Source organism: Macrosteles quadrilineatus, unplaced genomic scaffold (assembly GCF_028750875.1).
Source record: "Macrosteles quadrilineatus isolate MER2022 unplaced genomic scaffold, UCM_ALF_1.0 Scaffold_1__1_contigs__length_201487025, whole genome shotgun sequence".
Classification (NCBI taxonomy): domain Eukaryota; kingdom Metazoa; phylum Arthropoda; class Insecta; order Hemiptera; family Cicadellidae; genus Macrosteles; species Macrosteles quadrilineatus.
The window spans coordinates 151718319-151740523 of NW_026542594.1; the positions used below are offsets into that span (position 1 = coordinate 151718319).

At 39.8% G+C, this 22205-nt stretch overlaps 1 protein-coding gene across 1 annotated transcript in view; it reads right to left on the reverse strand.

The window, feature by feature from the left end:
- Positions 1-22205, reverse strand: part of LOC129001589 (ubiquitin carboxyl-terminal hydrolase 34) — a 101887-nt gene that overhangs the window by 41711 nt on the left and 37971 nt on the right. Inside the window, exons 31-36 of the mRNA XM_054428945.1 lie at positions 21206-21326; positions 19581-19768; positions 5469-5637; positions 3687-3919; positions 3004-3207; positions 2449-2621 (exon numbers count right to left, since the gene is read on the reverse strand). Of these exons, the coding sequence (XP_054284920.1) occupies positions 2449-2621; positions 3004-3207; positions 3687-3919; positions 5469-5637; positions 19581-19768; positions 21206-21326 (1088 nt within the window). The remainder of the gene's footprint in view (positions 1-2448; positions 2622-3003; positions 3208-3686; positions 3920-5468; positions 5638-19580; positions 19769-21205; positions 21327-22205) is intronic.

The window sequence follows — 22205 nt, forward strand, 5'->3', positions numbered from 1 at the left end:
TCCAAATTTGTCAGGGTACCTTAGGAGGCTTTTAGACGGGAAACTATTAAAGATCGGGTAGGCAATTTATCAAGGACTGTGTCCTTTCTTTGGATTCCGCTTCAAAATCTGTGGTAGCCAGGTGCTGTTGATCAGTGGGGTGTTTGTTGTTGCATTGACTAGTGCCGGGATATCCTTGCTGGAGTGGCGCCCGGCTTGAGGAAGGCCCAATGTCAGCAAACATTCTCTGATAACACTGAATTTCGGAGTCTAGAATGACTCAGTCCCTCAGATGGTAGAGGTTTCTGTATACAGAGGGCCACTGAGCGCTGCAGTGGTGGGTGTGTAGGCTGTCTTAGGTTCTGCCCAGATTGTCTGCACATCGCTTCTACTGTTTGATCCCTCTAGGGTGCGGATATAAAAACCTATGAAATACTCCCTTAAACAGTAGGAATGATAGGCTCCCAAAGTTTAGAGTAGATCTGCGACAACTTCTCTTCTAGTGCCCCTTGACTCTGACTCTAGGGTCGTGATATGCATACAGGGATTCCCCCATCAACTTTGAAGACTAGAAGAAGAAATGAAATGACCTGTTCCATTAACTGCGACTCTACGGTTGGATCGTGATAAGCATACCATACATGGAATTCCCTCAACAATTAAAACAAAAGAGAAACAAAGAAGAATATCAGAAGAAAAAGAAGATACTGAATCAAAAAGCCATTTTAGATGATGTCCCATCAAAAGTGAAAACAACAAAGGCAAGTTTGAACAATCAAGGCAATGTACATTGAAAATCACAGGATTGAAAATAAAGACAGACTACGTAGAACACCCAAGTCTGAAGAAGACCCTGAACTCTTGTATCTAAACAAAAGGTAATTTTCTCAATAGATAAATATTAGATAAGTTGTGTTAAATAGAAGATAAGTTAGTTAATAAACTTAATTTGTTTTAATAGTCTGAAAATATCAATCTCTCACCCACTGCCAAGCTTAAAATACCTTCCATTAACAAAGGCTTAGTTTACCAATACCAATTTATATATTTCGTTACAAATTATTTATTGAACATTGTTTAGGTGTACCTACTGTAAGTGTCATAAGTTGATTTAGAAGTGTCATAAGTCTACATGACCTCAAGCTATATTACATTTAGTAACAATGTAGCCTGCTGTAGTTTAAGCATAGATAACGAGCTAGACCTGTACAGAAATAATAGCTAAAGGAAAAAAAAGGAGAATATGCACAACTAGCAACCTCAAATCTAAGCGCCCACAGGCTTAACCTGGTCCCCCTTCTACATTCTTCCCATACAGCTTTTTTTTTTATTAACGTTCATTTTGTGTCCTCGAGCTTTTTTTTATCACTTGTAATTTTAATCACACCATGTTCTTATGTATCTCTAAGTTACTTCAAGATAATTATGATCTCCATTCTGTTTTTGTTGATTATAAACATTTGTACGTTACATAAAACTTGTTTTTGTGGCTTGACTCTCTGCTCAAGCGTTTACATACATAGTTTAGGAAAATTATCAAACCTGGTTTAAGCTTTGAACTCTAATAGCGATATTATACATAGAATAGAGATTGGAAATACTGTTACTTTTCAGTAACAGTCAGGAACATTCTTTAGTATTAATTTTGGTAATAGGTGAAATAACACTATTATTTTTGTCACCTAGTATTCAGGGTGTCCACAGAAAATTTGTCATTAATTTCCATTTCTATATACATGACCAAACATTTACCATTGATTTCAATGACTCACAAACATTACTCGAAAATTGTAATATAACATACAAACACGAATAATACTGCCTAAACAAGTTATTTCACAAAAATACTGAAATATGTATTAACAGATGACAATGGAGTACAATAGGTACAACAATGAACTAGGCCTAATACAAACTCAAAACCCATAAACTAATACAACTGTAATAAATTTTATTGTCCTCCAATTGTGAAAAATGCTATAATAATAGTCGGAGTTATGGCTGACTAGAGCATTGAAAGGTCACCTCAAATCCATCCATCATTGGGGATTCCTATGACTTTCCATGACTTTAGGCCTATTTCCATGACTTTCAATGACCAGGATTTTCTCCATGACTATCCCTGACTTTCCAGAATGTGGACATCCTGCTACTTAACGCGCAATTACTCGACTCGACTCGATACTCGAGTTTTTACTCAAATTACTCGACTCGACTAGACTCGAATTGAAAAATCACTGCTCGCCCACCCAGTAGTTTGTGGTCCACTTTAGGCTCTCAGTCCATCTCTCCAGGAAAAAAAGATAGGCCTACTAAGCAAAGAAAATCACCTTTGAATCGAAAATGTCCCCATACTTGAAAGCCACCACACAAACATACATCTTTTTTTGTCATGATTTATATTAATCAAAATTTGTAATGCCTACTCAGCATATAGTTTGTAGCACTGACTAGGTACTAAAGGTTTACCTTTTCTCCGCCCTGACTTTCTTGCCACACTGAGAGCAGGTATACATGTTGTCTCCCTCCAGTGTGTCCTTGACTGTGACCTCGTCCAGACTCTCGTACAAGTTGCGCATGTCTGCTACTTGACATCTCACCGTGTAGAACTCCTCAAGTGTTCGACTCACATGATTACAGTCCTGTGCATACAATAATCTTTAAATTTCAAATAGATTAATGTATATTCTATTTTTATACACTACTATTTTAAAATTCTATTTGTATTTTTTTGGATAGTGAGGTTATACAACATAATTTTAGATATAGCTATCGACCAAGGTTGATCTACCTCCCGGTTGATATAGCCCTGGTAAATCGAGGTTATCCATTTAAAACTAATTCCTTAAAGGTAGTATAGACTAAAAGAAACTATTTTTAAGCATTAAAGGCAACAAACTCCTTACTGAGTCAGCTATAGGCATTAAAAAATCACTATCCCTTGAGAGTCTTGTTTTAGGATACCAAGGCGTTAGTAAACATAAAATTTGCATGTTTAATTTAAAATAAAATAAAATTACAAACCAAAGAGACGACATTGTTGCTGATCACACCACCAAACAAAGTTTTGACTAGCTTTTTTAACTCAGGTGTCATTTCTTCAAGCTTCGAGACCAAGTCGATGAAAAACTCAGCCATATCTTTTTGTTCTCCAGTATTCAAAGGCTGATGGTCCATTGTGTAAACTTTACAGAAACTACGAGGGTTATACGCTTTCCTCTCACTTTCCTGTAACAAATTGTACATGAACAATTTTCAATTGCATAATATATTTAAATTCTTACTATCTAGCATATTTAAAGAAGTAGCTTGCATATAAATTATTTTCAAATTGAAAGGAAAAACTCTCGCTATAGGCTAGGTGGAATTTTCATACAGACATAATGAGATGAAGGACTTTTGTAGAGTTTAAAATACTTGTTCAGGAAAGAAAACAATTTTATTTCAGAGTAATTAATGACTTAAAATTAGTTTTAACAAAAGAACAGTCCTATTAGAGATTAAACTAATTTATTTTACTAAAATACAAAAAATCCCTTAATCACTTGCACCTTTAGATTACAAAGAGAACAGATACATAGAGCAGATATTATTTTGCAAAATAAAAAATGAAGAAATTGTATGGTTATCCAAGTAGGCCTACTATGATTACTATACACAATCATTTAACAAATAAATGTTGGAATGTTCCTACACAGAAAGCTTACCAGAAGATAAGCAAACATGCGCTGCAGCTCTTTGAGGGTTTGTTGGTGTTTGGGTGTGGCTTTGTCACTATCTGCCTGCAATATCTCAGCTCGTGCCTGAGGCATCATGTACAGATGCTGCATACAAGACGCCATATAGCAGGTGGCTCCTAGGTTGGTAAGACCCACGTAGCCACACTCTGAGCGACCATCCTCATGGGGCCAGTAGTCCCACGGATATGGAGAATGGGGACCTAGGAACATATTCAAACCTCACTCGAACTATCTTTAGATGACAAGAGGTAAAGTGTTAATTTTTATTAGACTTTACTTATTGGCAATTCGGTTTATGAGGTTAAAATTGGTTTTTCCCATTTTTGACTCAAAAAACAAAATTTTTTTCAATTTATTTCCAAACCACTATGTAGAGCTTACTAAACTATTAACATTTTACAAAAACAGTAAACCTTAGTACTTGTTAAACTAATGCTATTTAAATAGGGAATAAATGTGATATTTTATAGTTTGGCCGCTTAGAAAGCGACCTCCTCCAGCATTGGTTTAGCATTAGCGCGCAGGTCGTTTCTAAGCGACCGAAATATAAGTAGACATATTAGTGTAAATCCAATCGGGGAAATGGAAATTTGCTTAGTCTGCAGGTTTGCTGCGGCGGGGGTATTTTAGCGAATTTCCCTATAGGGAAGTAGCTATTACCGTAGGTCTCATGGTAAGACCTAAGCCCGGGACCGATTTACTTTTTCATTTTGATGTCCCCAGAGGCCAAAAACACCATTCGTTCAAATTTTTATATATCTATATATAGAGATATATATATGTGTGTCCATCCGCACGATAACTTGAGTAATTTTTGTCCGATTTTGATCAAATTTGGTTTGAAGGTGTAAGGCGGGATAAACTTGAATGAGTTCGCAAACCAGCATGATCGGACCATGGGAATGGGGGTTTACGGGGGGTTTTATGGGGTAAAAATAGGGTTTTCCCATTTTTGACCCTAAAAACACAAAATTTCACAATTTATTTTCTAACCATTTTGTAGAGCTTAAAAAAACAAATAATTTAGTATATTGAAGCGTTATTATGCGCCTAATTGTTACGGAGAAAATTCAAAAAATTGTAATTTTAAAATTCCCATGTTATTCTTATGGAGAATAAGTCAACTGTTGTTGTTTGCACATATTTTGATCAAATTTGGAAAATACATTAATTTCTTACTAAAAAACAGTGCCTTTTAATATTTTACATTAAAAAAAACTTTTTTACCCTCCCTGTTGCAGCAAACCTAAGTACTCATTAAACTAATTCTGTTAAAATAGGGAATAAATGTGATATTTTTAAGGAGACATTTTAGTTTAAATCCAATCAGGCAGATGGAAATTCGCTAAGTCTGCAGGTTTGCTGCGGCGGGGCTATTTTGTCCTAGGATGCTAGGCATGAGCCCGGGATTTTTTTCACTTGTTACTTTAGGCTAGACCTAGGGGTTATGGCATTATCACTTCGATAAAATACATTGGTGATTTGGTCGGCTTGAACCCAAGACCCCAGGAACCAAATTCCCACGCTCTAACCACTAGACCAGCTCGCTCCCCCCAAGCGATGAAGCACATTACAAAATTTAGCATTGCTTAATCTAATTCTGATTTTCAGCTGAAAACTATATCAGGCCTTAAAACCCTACATAGTTTTTCAAATTTCAGTTGCTTGAATACCTATTTGCGATTAGCTAGCCCCATCCCGAAAAGAACAATCCTCTATCCCTACATACTGTAAGTTGCTTTGAGTTACCAGGCTTGTGTTGGTTGAGCAGCTTCTCATGTAGTTGCTTGTAGTTCTGTTTGGCTCCGTTGACCAGTTCCACCAGCAAGTCATAGGCAGCCGAGCGAGCAGTCTGAGACTTACACTTGGGGAAGTGTCTGTTGCTCGGGTCAGGCAGTGCAAAGAGGAAGTCAAATACCTGTAAATGAAGGAACACAGCATTGTCACTACAGTTCTAGACTTAGCTTAACCTAGCCTCTTATCCTTAACCTCATCCAGCCTTACTCAATCTATACTTTTCAGTTTTCATTTAGGTAATGGTTCTATAAGTAAGGTGTTCACAAAGAGAAACTTACGATATTGAAAGCAAAAGTTTATTAAAATATGAAATATTGGCCAATTATACCTCTCTGACTCAAACAGTAAATAATATGAAAGTTAAATGAGAATAAGGATGCATCTATGTGGCAGGGAAGCAGCTATAATGGAACTTGACATGTATCACATCCTTAAAGTTTTAAGACGAAGACGAGCTTAAGGTTTGGAAAGTTGTAAAGCTGTTTTACCAGAAATGCTCACATGTAGAGGTACAGGTAACAAAATTAAAATAAGAAGTATTTATGGTATTAACAGGTATCCAGGGCATCATTTAAACACTCAATCAAGAGATGGCTTGAAAATGACTTAAGAATGTGGGAGAATGTGGAATATGTCTATCTAACCTCTCTAAACTAGAGTTTTTGTTCTGTTCTTGAGTGTTTGAACTTTTCAAATTAAACAAAGAACCTTATGATTGGAGTGGTACAAATATTGATCCTCAATATTTATACCTGAAAACTTATTCTCAATTCTCAATACTAATAAAAAAAAATTTCAACTTTTTCTATATGGATTGGTTATACTGTTGCGGGCTTAATAGGTTCTTTACAATAAAAACTTGGCGATTTTATAATAACTATTTATTCACACTAATTATTATCTATTTACAAATATCACAATTACCTAACACCTAACTAACCCTATCTAAACCTAGCTAAAGCCTATTCTAATTTACAATGTTTCTACTTACAGCTAGCCTCTACAGGATTTATCACTTCTGTTACAACACTGTCACTACACTGTCACTAGAGTCACTACACTGTTACTCTCACTGTCACTACACTGTCACTGCCACTAGCACTAGCACTGGTCACTAACACCGACGGGCACTTGCTGCGACGATTCTCGGAAGGCTCAACTCAACTCAACTGCCGTGTGCCGGAAGACGGTCCCTTATATAAGCTTGCCGTAGAACATTCTAGAGTGGAGAGTTCGAGTATCCGTTGTTTACAAACCGGCGTGGAAGTGTAGAAGGTTCTGGAGCCCCTATTGAGGTAGTCCGTTGACATGGGTCTATTGTCTATCACTGGCGCGTTCGGAGAACCCGTGTAAACAAACAATCCTTTTGAGACGACACCTGGCTATTGTTGCGCGGGGCTCCTGACTTGTAACAATACTATACCAAACCCTGTCTTTATGTACTTACACAACTGCAAATTTTGAGTATGGGGTGTTTTTAAATAAATTAAAATTTAAAGCAGCAATGAAAAATTCTTGCTAGCCAATTCAAAAACAGAAACATCATCACTGTCTTCGGAGATCACAGTAAAACCCATCAAATCACCTGCTGTCATGGAATCATCATCATCGTCGTCCACAACCAAAACAAAATCATGACAACTTCTTCAATCATGTAGACATAATTATTATTTTCATTATGGATGTAGCCTCCGGATTGCCGAATAATATTAAAATGGTTTAAATACCTGCTATAAAGCAATCCATTTAATTGCAGTTGCAACTAGTTTCGACTCCTATGTGGAGTCATCATCAGGCGGTACAAGGACTTCTTCTTTCTTCATATGAAGAGCGTCATATTTAACACGTAAAAATAAATAAACATTTTTTGCAAGTTTTAGTTTAATGTCCTTGTATTGAAAGGCTATTTTTGCTTGCTCAGCTGATAACTTCATTGTGGATGAAAATGTTTATTTAATTTTACGTGTTAAATATGACGCTCTTCATATGAAGAAAGAAGAAGTCCTTGTACCGCCTGATGATGACTCCACATAGGAGTCGAAACTAGTTGCAACTACAATTAAATGGATTGCTTGATAGCAGGTGTTGTATTAAGTATGTTCTTTTAGTCATATGATTTATTTGTGTTTAAGTATCTTTTGTTGACAGATGATTTTTGTTTAATGATTTTTGTTTAATGATTTTTTTATAAGCTTGCCGTAGAACATTCTAGAGTGGAGAGTTCGAGTATCCGTTGTTTACAAACCGGCGTGGAAGTGTAGAAGGTTCTGGAGCCCCTATTGAGGTAGTCCGTTGACATGGGTCTATTGTCTATCACTGGCGCGTTCGGAGAACCCGTGTAAACAAACAATCCTTTTGAGACGACGCCTGGCTATTGTTGCGCGGGGCTCCTGACTTGTAACACTGCCCCCTCCTTAAGACTGTTCTGCCCCAGAACAGATTTCTCTCGAAGCTTGAGATCTTCTGGACCGACGTCTCCGGTCCCCCACGGGTTGAATACGCAGACCACAATGTCGATGCCAGTGTTCTCGAAAAGTTCCTGCACCATATTTCTTACAGTCTTCCATTCCAGTCCGTCGTAACCACATCCCAGCCTTGGAATAGCAAGCTTTTTGATTCCAATCCGAAGAAGTTTGTCTCGCAGGTCTTGCAGGCTTTTCTTCAACGATTCATAGGAGGACTTCTGGAGTGACGCTTCCTTCGTAACGAGGTAGAACAAATGCTGTCCATTGCGCTTCAGGTAAAGGGTTGTGCCAATGGCGGGTCTCTGACGCTCAAGATCTTCAGTCCCTCCGAACTTTTTCCTGAAGACTGTGGCTATACCTCGCGACGCTCTCAGGTCTTCTGCTACGCAGTGGGCCAAGGCATAATCCACTGGCAAGGTGAAAAGGTCCTTATATAACAGTTTCAATTCCGCCTTTCCACGTTTCTCGGGCACGACGCCTCTTGGTTCGGTTGAGATGTTGCGAACTTGTTGTTCATCTTGCTGGCCGTGATCTCCTTTGTAGGGTGCAAGCCTGTTGAAATGGACTATTTTGGGTTTGCCATTTGGTTGCTTCTTAATCCGGTAGATGATGTCATTTAGACGGGAAATAACTTCGTAAGGTCCTTCCCACGAGTTCTGGAGTTTTGGCGAATATCCACGACGCCTTCGGGGATTGTGTAGCCACACGAGGTCTCCAGGTGTGAACCCTCCTTTCTCGGCCTTCACGTCGTACCTCTCCTTCATCCTGTCGCTTGCTCCAGATATGTTGCGACGGACTTTCTCATGTATCTCGTCCATCCTCTTCCGCAGATCAGATACGTAGTCCTCGCCAACCACACATTCATCTGGCTTCAAGCCGTACTGCAGGTCGCATGGAAGACGGAGCTCTCGGCCGAAAACTACGTTGGCTGGAGTCTGGCCGGTGGTTTCGTTGACAAAACTCCTATACGCAAGTAGGAACAGGTGCAGGTATTGGTCCCAGTCCCGCTGATGTTCAGAGACAACTTTTGACAGATATCTTCCCATCGTCCTGTTCATGCGCTCTACCATGCCATCTGACTGTGGATGAAGAGGCGTTGTTCGAGTCTTCCGGATACCCAGAACTTCACACATTCTGGAGAATACTGCTGACTCAAAATTTCTTCCTTGGTCAGAATGAAGTTCGAGCGGGACTCCAAATCTGCTCACCAATTCCTTGATTAATATATCTGCAACTGTTACCGCTTCCTGGTTAGGCAATGCATAGGCCTCTACCCATTTGCTGAAGTAATCCATTGCAACCAAAATAAATCTATTTCCAGCATCGGACATGGGGAATGGTCCTGCTACGTCAATGGCGATGCGCTCAAACGGGGCACCTACGTTGTATTTCCTCATTGGGGCTTTTCGTTTGTTGAGAGGGCCATTTGATGCTGCGCAGGTCGCACACCTTCTGCACCAGTCTATAACGTCATCTCTCTGATTTGCCCAGTAGAAGCGCTCCCTTACTTTCACCAGTGTACGATGTACCCCTAGATGGCCTCCAGAAATTCCATCGTGAACTTCCCTTAGGACTTCAGGAACCCTCTTCTTTGGAATTAATAGCTGGAGTTTGCAGTGCCCTCCTTCCTCCGATTCGACGACTCGCTTCAAAACTCCTTCTTCCATTAAAATCGAGTTCCACTGCGCCCAGTAGGTCTTCACGTTCTTAGACAAAGGAGCAATATCCTGCCACGATGGTCTTCCTTTATTGTCCATCTTCCATTGCATAACGTGTCTTAGGTCGGGGTCTTCCTTCTGGTCCTCTGACAGTCTCTTACTATCCCAATCGTCGTCAACGGCGGTCACACGATGAACCGATGCACTTTTGTCTTCCTTGCGTGTGCAGTGCGCGCAGCTGTCCCCGCATGGTCTTCTAGATAGTGCATCTGCATTCCTGTGGCTTGGCCCCGCACGATGGATTGATTCGAAGTCATACTCCTGTAATCTTTCTAACCATCTCGCAACCTGTCCTTCAGGAGACTTGAATCTCAGCAACCACATCAGTGCGGCATGGTCGGTTCTCAGGAGAAACCTTCTTCCATACAGGTACTTATGGAAGTGTTCTATGGACTTAACCACTGCGAGAAGCTCCCTCCTGGTGACACAGTAATTACGCTCAGGCGCTGACAGGACCTTACTGAAGTATCCGATCACATGTTCTTCTCCGTCCTGAAGCTGAGAAAGGACTCCCCCAATTGCTGTATTACTGGCATCCGTGTCAAGTATGAACTTTCCGTCTGATCGTGGATAGCTCAATATGGGTGCGCTGCATAATTTGGTCTTCAGCTCTTCAAACGCCTTCTCGCAGTCGTTATCCCAAACAAAGGTCCTCTTGTCTTCGGTCAACTTGGTTAGTGGTTTGGCAATATTAGCAAATCCTTTAACAAATTTCCTGTAGTAGGCGCACAGCCCAAGGAAGCTCCTAACTTGGTGTTTATCCTGAGGTATTGGCCAATCAGTGATAGCTCTGATCTTCTCCGGGTCCACAGATACTCCTTTGTCTGATACAACATGGCCGAGGTAATTGACCTGTTTGCGGAACAAGTTGCACTTCTTGGGATTCAACTTGAGATTAGCCATCCGAAGTCGCATGAAGACATTTTCCAGGTTCTTCAGGTGGTCTTCGAAGGATTTGCCTAGGACGATAATGTCATCCAAGTAAACCAGGCATGTCTCCCATGACAATCCCCTGAGGACGTTCTCCATAAGCCTTTCAAAAGTAGCAGGGGCATTACAAAGTCCAAAAGGCAGCACAGTGAATTGCCAAAGTCCTGTCCCAATTGAGAACGCTGTCTTCTCCTTATCCTCAGGAGCGAGCCCGACCTGCCAGTAGCCACTTCTGAGATCTAAAGTTGAGAATATTCTACATCCTCCCAGAGTGTCAAGTGTGTCATCAATCCTGGGGAGAGGGTAGCTGTCTTTCTTGGTGACATTGTTGAGGAGGCGGTAGTCTACGCAAAATCTCGTTGAACCGTCCTTCTTTTTCACTAGTACTACAGGTGACACCCAAGGGCTGCTAGAAGGCTCGATGACACCATCCGCTTCCATCTCCTTAATGATTCCCTCGGCTTCGTCACGTTTTGCCAGTGGGAGTCGTCTAGGGGCCTGACGTATGGGTTTTGCATCTCCAGTGTCTATCTTGTGTTGTACTATATTCGTTCTTCCTCTAGGGCCACTTCCGTACTCAAAGACATCTTGCCATCTGGTAATAAAGTCCTTAATTTTTGCACTTTGTTGACGTGCCAGCTCCTTACAGGTGCTTTCCACGAAATCTTCCAGCTCCTTTGGCAATCCATTTGGGGATGGTGGACATGATTTCAGTTGACGCACCACCGAATTAACAGCCACGCACGTTCCGATCGTTACTCCTCTTTTAATTGTCACAGGAAAACCATTCAAGTTCATCAGTCGCACCGGATTTTCGTGTCCTAAGTTAAATAAGGATCTGGCGACAACGACACCACGTCCAAGCTGGGATTCACTGTCACTTCCTGGCTCCAGAAGAACACTTTACCCACTAGTCCAATCTCCTTCGACAGTAGTGCGAACGATGACTTGGCTGCGTGCTGGTAGCGTTGTGTTTTCCAATAGAAGGACGCGTGCAGAGATATCCTTTCCGCGCCGAAGTATGACATCTTCATCTCCGAGAGTCACCAATCCTCTTGACATGTCCAGCTTCAATCCGAACTTCACCATTATATCGGTTCCCAGAATCACGTCCTCATCTATGTCGGCAACTAGTGCGCAGTGTTGGAATACGCAGCCGCCAATATGGAAGGTGGCAACCGTCTGCCCATAGACCTGAGCCAGCTGACCTGTAGCTGTACGTAGAGACCATGATGTTGGTGAAATATCTCCCGTCGACACAGTGTTTGGATTCAGGATGGTCATAGTCGCCCCGGTGTCCAGAAGACAGCTTTGGAGACGCCCGTTCACCTTCCCGTCGACGTAGAAACTGCTCGACTGACTTCCCAGTGAAGCAACTTTAACACTTTTCCTCGGGGCTTTCAAATCGTGGGCTGACGGTTGCCCCTTTCCATCAACCCTCCTTAGTTTTCCTGCTTCGGTTCTGATGTGGTCGAAGGACATTTACTCCGGGGATGTCCCATCTGTCCGCAGCTCCAACAGCGTATCTGCCGGCGACGAGTTTTTAGTGCCTCCAGCACTCTCTTTACTAGCTCCTCGATGTCCAGTGGGGTTGTAGGTTCTGCGTCTGCCACGCGGACTCGAGCCTGGCCCCTTACCGACTGTCGCACAGCCTCGAACTCCAGTGCCTGTGTCAGTGCGTCACTCAGGGTCTTTGGTCTGGCGAGCTTCACTGCCTGTTGAGTCTCAGGTTCACGTAGACCGTCTAGGAATTTATCCACCGCCAAACTCTCGTAGACATCATCCGTGACCGATGGATAGGCGTTTCTCACCAGGCGAGCAATGTCGGCTTCGAACTCCTGAAGTGACTCGCTGGGCTTCTGGATCCGGTTCCGCAGCTGTGATCGGTAGAGCTGGTCCATATGTCGATGTCCAAAGCGCATGTCCAATCTTCTTACTAATTCTGTGAAATTCTTCCGCTCCGCCATTGGCATAGCATGCAGAACAGCTAGTGCATCACCCCGTAGTGCAAGGCACAGTGCTGAAGCCTTTGTCTCCTCGGTCCACCCATGAACCATAGCCGCTGTCTCGAAGAGAAGCATGTAGTCCTCCCAGGGAGTTTTGCCATCGAAGTGAGGAACGATGTTCTGAGGGGCAACGGCAGTAATGGTGGGCGCTGGTTTGGAGATCGTATCTAGGGTGTTATCCTGCTGAAGTTCGCTAGTGCTAGCCGATGACGCAGGTGTGAAGCTCCCCGATGCAGCCATCTCCTGCCTAAGCTTATCAACTAACCTATCTTCTAGATTCTTTTCGATACAGTTAACTTTCTCATCGATTTCATTTATTCTACTTTCTAGACTATCAACTTTGCTAGAATATTCACCTAATTTGTTCAGCATTTTTGATTCTACATTTGACATTTTTGTCTCGATGCTAGCTTCTAAGTTTTTGTTATTTTCTGACATTTTTGACTCTAATGCTTTGCTGTTTTCTAACATTTTTGACTCAATATTTGCTTCCAGGTTTGACATTGTTGACTCTAATGCTTTGCTATTTTCTGACATTGACTCTAATGTTTTGCTATTTTCTGACATTTTCGATTCAATATTAGATTCTAGATTTGAAATTTTTGACTCTAAGTTCTTAAGCATTTTATTCATATCAGATGTTTCAAATAAAACGTTATCTGGGTCTTCACCTGCATCAATTAAAGCTTGTTTAAGGCGTGCCTGAAGGGCTGACTTAGTTCCACTAGTATCAAGATCTTGTTCTTCTAATTCTCTCCTAAGATCAGCTACCTTTAACTCATCAAGTTTCACACCTTTGAAAGCCATTTTTGTGCTAAACAATTAAAAAAATAATTTTACGATAAATGATTTTTTTCTTTGTAAACAAATTTACAACACAAATTACTAATATGTAGCAAAGACCCTGAATCTTACTAATATCTAATACAACTAAAATAAAACTTAATATTTTACAATTAAAATCGCCAAAATAATGCCGCTTTCTGACACCAATTGTTGCGGGCTTAATAGGTTCTTTACAATAAAAACTTGGCGATTTTATAATAACTATTTATTCACACTAATTATTATCTATTTACAAATATCACAATTACCTAACACCTAACTAACCCTATCTAAACCTAGCTAAAGCCTATTCTAATTTACAATGTTTCTACTTACAGCTAGCCTCTACAGGATTTATCACTTCTGTTACAACACTGTCACTACACTGTCACTAGAGTCACTACACTGTTACTCTCACTGTCACTACACTGTCACTGCCACTAGCACTAGCACTGGTCACTAACACCGACGGGCACTTGCTGCGACGATTCTCGGAAGGCTCAACTCAACTCAACTGCCGTGTGCCGGAAGACGGTCCCTTATATAAGCTTGCCGTAGAACATTCTAGAGTGGAGAGTTCGAGTATCCGTTGTTTACAAACCGGCGTGGAAGTGTAGAAGGTTCTGGAGCCCCTATTGAGGTAGTCCGTTGACATGGGTCTATTGTCTATCACTGGCGCGTTCGGAGAACCCGTGTAAACAAACAATCCTTTTGAGACGACACCTGGCTATTGTTGCGCGGGGCTCCTGACTTGTAACAATACTATACCAAACCCTGTCTTTATGTACTTACACAACTGCAAATTTTGAGTATGGGGTGTTTTTAAATAAATTAAAATTTAAAGCAGCAATGAAAAATTCTTGCTAGCCAATTCAAAAACAGAAACATCATCACTGTCTTCGGAGATCACAGTAAAACCCATCAAATCACCTGCTGTCATGGAATCATCATCATCGTCGTCCACAACCAAAACAAAATCATGACAACTTCTTCAATCATGTAGACATAATTATTATTTTCATTATGGATGTAGCCTCCGGATTGCCGAATAATATTAAAATGGTTTAAATACCTGCTATAAAGCAATCCATTTAATTGCAGTTGCAACTAGTTTCGACTCCTATGTGGAGTCATCATCAGGCGGTACAAGGACTTCTTCTTTCTTCATATGAAGAGCGTCATATTTAACACGTAAAAATAAATAAACATTTTTTGCAAGTTTTAGTTTAATGTCCTTGTATTGAAAGGCTATTTTTGCTTGCTCAGCTGATAACTTCATTGTGGATGAAAATGTTTATTTAATTTTACGTGTTAAATATGACGCTCTTCATATGAAGAAAGAAGAAGTCCTTGTACCGCCTGATGATGACTCCACATAGGAGTCGAAACTAGTTGCAACTACAATTAAATGGATTGCTTGATAGCAGGTGTTGTATTAAGTATGTTCTTTTAGTCATATGATTTATTTGTGTTTAAGTATCTTTTGTTGACAGATGATTTTTGTAAACATGTTTTGGTAAACATTAGTTTAGTTGGAAATAGAGTTTGTTGAAACAAGATGTGTGTTTAATATTCTTGTATTAGAAATAGAACATGGTGGCAGCTTAGTGGATTTTTATCGAACTGAAAGTCTAAAACCACACATAATGTCAAGTAAGGGCAGAAAAAAACGAAATACTCGGAGGCAAAGGTATGAGGATAACGGTGAGGACGACACCCAAAGTGAACTCAACTACGTTTCAGAAAGGGACTCTAGAAAGACTAAAGATGAGTCACGAGGTTTTGCATTGGGACATACGAACCGAGAAAATGATGCAGCTATGTATACTCCTACTCCGATGGTCAATATCACGTTACCAACTCCAGAAACGTTCTCTTTTACTCCGAATGAGTGGCATTCCTGGAGGAATCGCTTTCAAAGGTACAGACGGGGTTGCGGTCTGGATAGCACTTCCGACGCTCGGCAAATCGATGTACTTTTGTTTGTAATGGGTAGTAGAAGTGAAGATATTTTCGATTCGTTTTCACCAAAACCTAATACTTATGACGAGGCTCTTAGGGCCTTTGATGAATACTTTGTGCCAAGACGGAATATAATTTATGAGAGATCAAAATTTTTGAGACACAAGCAAGGGAGTGATCCATCTGAAAAATTTATAACAGATTTGCATGGCCTTGCGAAAACGTGTGCATGGGGTGAACTAAATGATGAGATGATGCTTCTCGTCCTCATTATTGGTATGCAAGATGAGGGTCTGAGTGATAGACTCCAGCTGGAATCTCAATTGACTCTGGAGAAAGCAATTAATACTTTGCGCCAACATGAGGAGCTAGAACGCCAAAAACGTGAACTTGCCAATACTAATGTTTTTTTGGTAAATAAAACGTCAGTTCAAAACGGTAAACCGAATCGGACAGAAGGAATTTGTGACCAGAAATACATCGAGGATGCAGAAAATACAAAGAAGTGCAGGAAATGTGGTTATGATTGGCACGGATCACTGGCCGAATGTCCTGCTAGGAAAGCCAAATGTGACAAATGTTCCGAGATTGGACATTTTTTTCGATGCTGTCCCTACCGCAAAAAGTGGATGAGAAAAAACAAAAACATTGTTAAAGAAATCGAACAGCAAGTTTCAGACTGTGGAGATCTACAGGTTCCTGAGATTTTCATCGGGAATATAGAAAACAATGACAGAGCCTGGGCCCAGGAGGTAAAAGCAAGCTGAGGAAACCAAGTGTTAGGGCTTATAAAATTTAAACTTGACACAGCCGCTGATGTAACCATGATTCCAGTAGGAGTTCTTGGTGATTTTATTAAGACTCTGCCTCTAGGAAAGTGCAAATCCCCTGTGTACAGTGCAAAGAAGAAAGAACGAATCAATATTTTGGGAACTTTAAGGCTGAAGCTTGAACATAAGGGTGTATCAATTTATGATTATGCGTATATTTCTGAGGAGATCACTGTTCCACTTCTTAGCAGACGTTCCTGTGAAGAGCTGAACCTGGTGAAGAGGATCTTTTCTGTAGATTCATCAGATATTGACTGGGTTACTGAGTACCCTAATTTATATCAAGGATTGGGAGATATGAAAGGAGAGTACAAGATAGAAATGAAGGAGAATGCAGTTCCTTATGCTATATCTACTCCCAGGGTTGTACCAATACCTTTAAAAAGCAAGGTGAAAGAGCAGTTAGAGAATATGCTTGAAAAAGGAGTGATTGTCCCAGTTGAACACGCAACTGATTGGTGCGCACCAATGGTAGTTTGCGCAAAAAAGAGAGGTGGGGTTACGATCTGCGTGGACCTATCCAAACTCAACAACAGTGTGAAACGTCGGTTTTATCCTATTCCAAAGATTGAACTTTCATTGTCCCAGATCGCGGGAGCCAAGTACTTCAGCAAGATCGATGCGAATTCCGGTTTCTGGCAACTGAACCTTGCAGAGGAGTCTCAAGATTACACAACATTTATCACCCCTTTCGGGAGGTATAAATTCTGTAAGGTACCTTTTGGAATTACATCTGCTCATGAAGAGTTTCAGTGCCGTATGTCAAAAGCTTTAGAAGGGGCAAAGAACTGTTTAGTGCACATTGATGACTGTTTGATATGGGGAAGAACGAAAGAGGAACACGACGAGTGTCTTAGAGCCGTTCTAGAGAGAGTGCAAGCTAATGGAATTACTTTGAATAAGCAGAAGTCTGAGTTCTGCAAGAAGACTGTGACATTTTTGGGGTTTGTGCTGTCTAAGGAAGGAATCAAGCCTGATCCAAGCAAGGTACAAGCAGTTGTGGACTTACCAGCCCCAAGTAATGCTAATGAAGTCCAGAGATTCATGGGCATGATCACTTTTCTGGCTAAATTTATTCCGAACTGCAGTGAGATTTTAGAGCCAATTACGAGCTTGTTAAAGACTAAAAACGATTTCTTTTGGGGACCAACTCAGGAAAAAGCTTTTGTCACAGTGAAACAGATTTTATCATCAGAGCCATGTTTAACTGTTTACGATCCGGAAAAGCCCTCGATTCTTTCTTGTGATGCTTCAAAAAAAGGTCTTGGAGCGGTTTTACTACAAGTTGAAGGAGAAAACAAGAAACCTGTGGCATATATATCTCGGACTCTAATGCCTGTTGAAGAAAACTACAGTAACATTGAGAGAGAAGCGCTTGCGTGCACTTGTGCAAGTGACCGTTTAAAATGTTTCCTGATGGGTAAAATGTACACAATTGAGAGCGACCACAAACCGCTTGTCTCAATTTTCAAAAGACAAAATTTGGACGAGCTCTCACCGAGGCTACAGCGATTCCGAATGCGTATGATGAGATACGATTATCGCATGACCTGGACCCCAAGAAAAGACCTTGCCATAGCAGATCTGCTATCGAGATGTCCTATTCCGGCTAATGAAGATGGCGAATTGACAGAAGAAGTGGAAGCCTTCGTCCATGAAATCAGTATGATTAGAATAAACACTACAGATGAAAATGTGACAAAAGTACTTCACTCACAAATGAGGGATCCAATATGTGCACAACTCAAGCTAAAAATTTTAGACGAATGGCCTGGAAAATCAAGTTTACCTAATGAGATTCAAGAATACTTTAACGTGAAAGATGAGTTAAGTTGTATTGATGGGTTATTGCTTCGAGGAACTCGGATGATAATACCTCATGAACTACGAGCGGAAATGCTTGAGAGGCTTCACAGTGGACACTTGGGAATCACAAAAACAAGGAAACGTGCTTTGGAAACCATGTGGTGGCCTGGAATTTCTCAAGAAATAGAAAGAAAAAGCAAATCGTGTCCAGTGTGTATTAAGAACTCAACTAATCACAGTGAACCATTGATTCCAGAACTTATGTTTGGAGGGAAAATAAGAGACAATCTTCCATCTACTTTGGTTGGAAATCCTGTGGAAAATAAAGACTTTTTTGAGAGGGAGAATAAGTACCAGTCGAAGTATAAGATGCAATTTGATAAACGACATGGAACGAGGGGTTTAAGTGAATTAGAAGAGGGAAGCATGGTATGGATCACAGATCTACGTAGACATGGTAAAGTAGTCAGGAAATTGAACGAACCACGTTCCTACCTTGTGGACATTGACAAGAAAACCATTCGACGAAACCAGAAGTTCTTAGTTCCTGCACCATACTACGGAGAAGATTGTATTCTTTCAAACTGTTCATCTACGGTCCTTAATTGTCCATCTAACTCACGTGATCGTCCAGACGCTGGCACAGTTACCCATTACGGAAGGTCCATCAAGATACCGAGGCGGTACCGAGCTTCATGAAGATGTAGACATCTTGAGGCGGGATGTTGTATTAAGTATGTTCTTTTAGTCATATGATTTATTTGTGTTTAAGTATCTTTTGTTGACAGATGATTTTTGTAAACATGTTTTGGTAAACATTAGTTTAGTTGGAAATAGAGTTTGTTGAAACAAGATGTGTGTTTAATATTCTTGTATTAGAAATAGAACAGCAGGTATTTAAACCTTTTTAATATTATTCGGCAATCCGGAGGCTACATCCACAATGAAGTTATCAGCTGAGCAAGCAAAAATAGCCTTTCAGTACAAGGACATTAAACTAAAACTTTTCAAAAAATGTTTATTTATTTTTACGTGTTAAATATGACGCTCTTCATATGAAGAAAGAAGAAGTCCTTGTACCGCCTGATGATGACTCCACATAGGAGTCGAAACTAGTTGCAACTGCAATTAAATGGATTGCTTGATAGCAGGTATTTAAACCTTTTTAATAATTATTATCTTCCTCGATCGGGACAAAATTCAGATCATTTCCTATAGCCTTTATGACATCATCATTGTCTCCCACAGTCACAGAAATTTAATCCACGATTGCGGCAAAAGCATGAATCTTTTGGTCGCACAATCTTTACAGAAGTGTTGGTGTATCCAAATCGGCAACGATTCTTGACAATCGATTCTCGATACCGATACAATTATCCAAGAATCTTTGGTATCAAGATCAAGTATAAGTATCAAGAATAGATACATCCCTACTTTAAATACTTCAATAACTTGTTTTCCAACTTACTACTGGTTCAAGTTAACAAAGAACTTTGTAACTTATATTTGTACAGTACACTACCTCATTTAGCAAAGCTTGTCCGTCATTGCCAGTTTTGAAGTCAGGGTTGTGTTTGAGGATGTTGCACATGAGGTTTAGCAGTCCAATGAGGCCGTCATCCTCCACTGTGTTGTGTCTAGTCTCCAGATACTCTCTCCCCACAATGGACTGGTATACTCTGCTGGCCAGCCTCTCTAAATCTATTACCTCTGCAACACATTACATGGTCCAGCAATCTATACCACTGTTTGGTGGAAGGCTCTTATATATAAATGATCTGACCTTGTCCTTAGCCCTGTGACCAGGTAGCTGAATGTCTAGTTTTCTTAGGATGGAAAGGAAGCCCTAGAAAGATTAAAAACCAAAAAGTAGGCTTTAACTTTGTATATCCAGCTCAAATGTTGTCAACGCTTGTTGTATAGTTTAGTTTGTAAAATTTGTAATCGTATTGTAAATGTTTGTGTGTGTTATGTCATACTTCGACGACGCTGCTTCAGCCGAGATTTGTCTGATGATGGCATTGTGATGCCGAAACGGCCGTAACTAAGAGTCACAACGTTTGAGCTGGATTGATGTTTTTAGTTACCTAACCAAACTCACCATTAATTGTGGTTTTGGCTCAGAAGCTAAAAAACATGGATTTTAACAAGAAAGATTGTTTGCCTAAGAGGTTTGTACTGACTTCTACCTGTTTATGTTTACTTGGTTCTTGGTTTATCTTAATTTCACACAGCATATTAATATTAATCAATGCAAATAATATTATTCTGGGGATTCAAAACAAAGACTTGGCTTGGATTCTGTTCTGACGCTAGACTACTCAGTATTAGAGACCTTCTTTGACAATTATGGAAGGTAAAAACCTAATCCAAGTAAGACTAAATTACTAAATTGATCGCTTCATTTATAGAATTTGAGTGATTATACTTGAAACCTGTTGAGAGGTACGAACCCTTCTCTCAGTCCCTCCAAACGCCTTACCCCAATGCAACTTTGTTCAATAGCACCATAAAAAGTATATTAATAAAAAGTAGAATCAGTATTGTTTGAAACTAGGCCTAGCTGTCTACGATCAGTGGGATTTTAATTGAAAGTCCTAACTTAGAAAATATATAATAAAAGAACGGCTGTTATTACTCTGTAACAAAGCAACTCAAGGTATCCCACTCCATTTTATGGCAGGTCTGCACATAAGGCATTCACCACCGAACAGTTACTCCCCAGATCCTGACAGATGGTGTTCATCTACTTGTCATTTGGTGGACGGCAGTGCTTGTAGTTTCTTGCTACAATATGACAAATGATAAGCAAACTATGCTTGAGAATAGGCAAATCCAACACTGTTCACAATGTTCAGTAATCGGCAAATGTCACATGTGCATACCTGCCCTTACACTCATCCTTCATTCATATTAGTGTAAAAACTTGACCAGTTAAGTCCCCATCTTTGGTAATTGATCTTCGGTAATTAGCAAGTTAGTTTTTATTTGAAAATTTAACCACAAACTAATTTTAAACCTTCTGTAGAGAGACAAAGAACAGTGTTCCAATAAGCCCCTTAAAACCCCCTTGATAGAGCTATTGTAAATTTCAGTTATGAACCATGTATATAACTTTAAGGATTACAAAATTAATTGTTATCTTACCTTTAGAGATATCATCAGGTGTTAGATTATCCACCAAACGGCTCAACAACCAAAAATAATCTCTGCAAGCTGGCCCATAGGGTTCTTTACCATCCTCTGGCAGAGCTTGAAGATGAAGACCCTGGGATAACAAGAATATTAACTTTCATTTAATGTGGTGTCTAATAGATTACAAGAAGTAGGAAAATAAGCTGTTAATCTAAAGAATAAAATAAAAACAATTTGTAAGATTAGATTTTATCCTTTCACAGATCACCTTAACACAATCAAACATGTATTTGAAATATTAACTTATATTTTCCATAAAATGTTAATAATGATGCTAAGCTCTTTACTTTTGCATCTATAATATTAAAACGTGACAGGGTTTTTTTATTCCACGATTCTGAATCAACCACTTGACGGATTTTCATGATTTTTGTGTTGAAAGAAAGATAATTTTGAGAACTAGGGAATGTCAAAGCCATAATTTTAGTTTAGGGTCCCAGTTTTTTAGAAATTAAGTTTAAATTTTTTAAAAGTCTAGCAGCCGACGCTGACATTCTAAACTAGCTTTTGGTATGATATAATTTGCTTAACATAACAGCTTTTGTTATGTTAAGAGCGTGTTTTAACAAACATTCAGCGTTTGTGACACAAATTTAGCATTTGGATAAAAATGAAAAGACATACTAAGGGTTGACTTATTTATACTATGTGTAATGCTGATCATTGATACGTTCAATTCTTCGGTAAGAGGATGACGGAAAATTTCCCAATTTCTCTCTAGAACTTTTTTAAGAGCTTAAAAAAACAAATAATTCAGTAAATCAAATTGTTTTTGTAGGGTTATTGGCAATTGGTATTAAAAAACTTGACAAATTCATTGATTTTATACTAAGCTATAATTATTTTACTTAAAAACACATTTTATTAGTTTCCTTGTAGCAGCAAACCTAGGTACTTGTTAAATCTAATTTTATTTAAATGGATTAATTGAAAATAATTTCAGACAAATGGA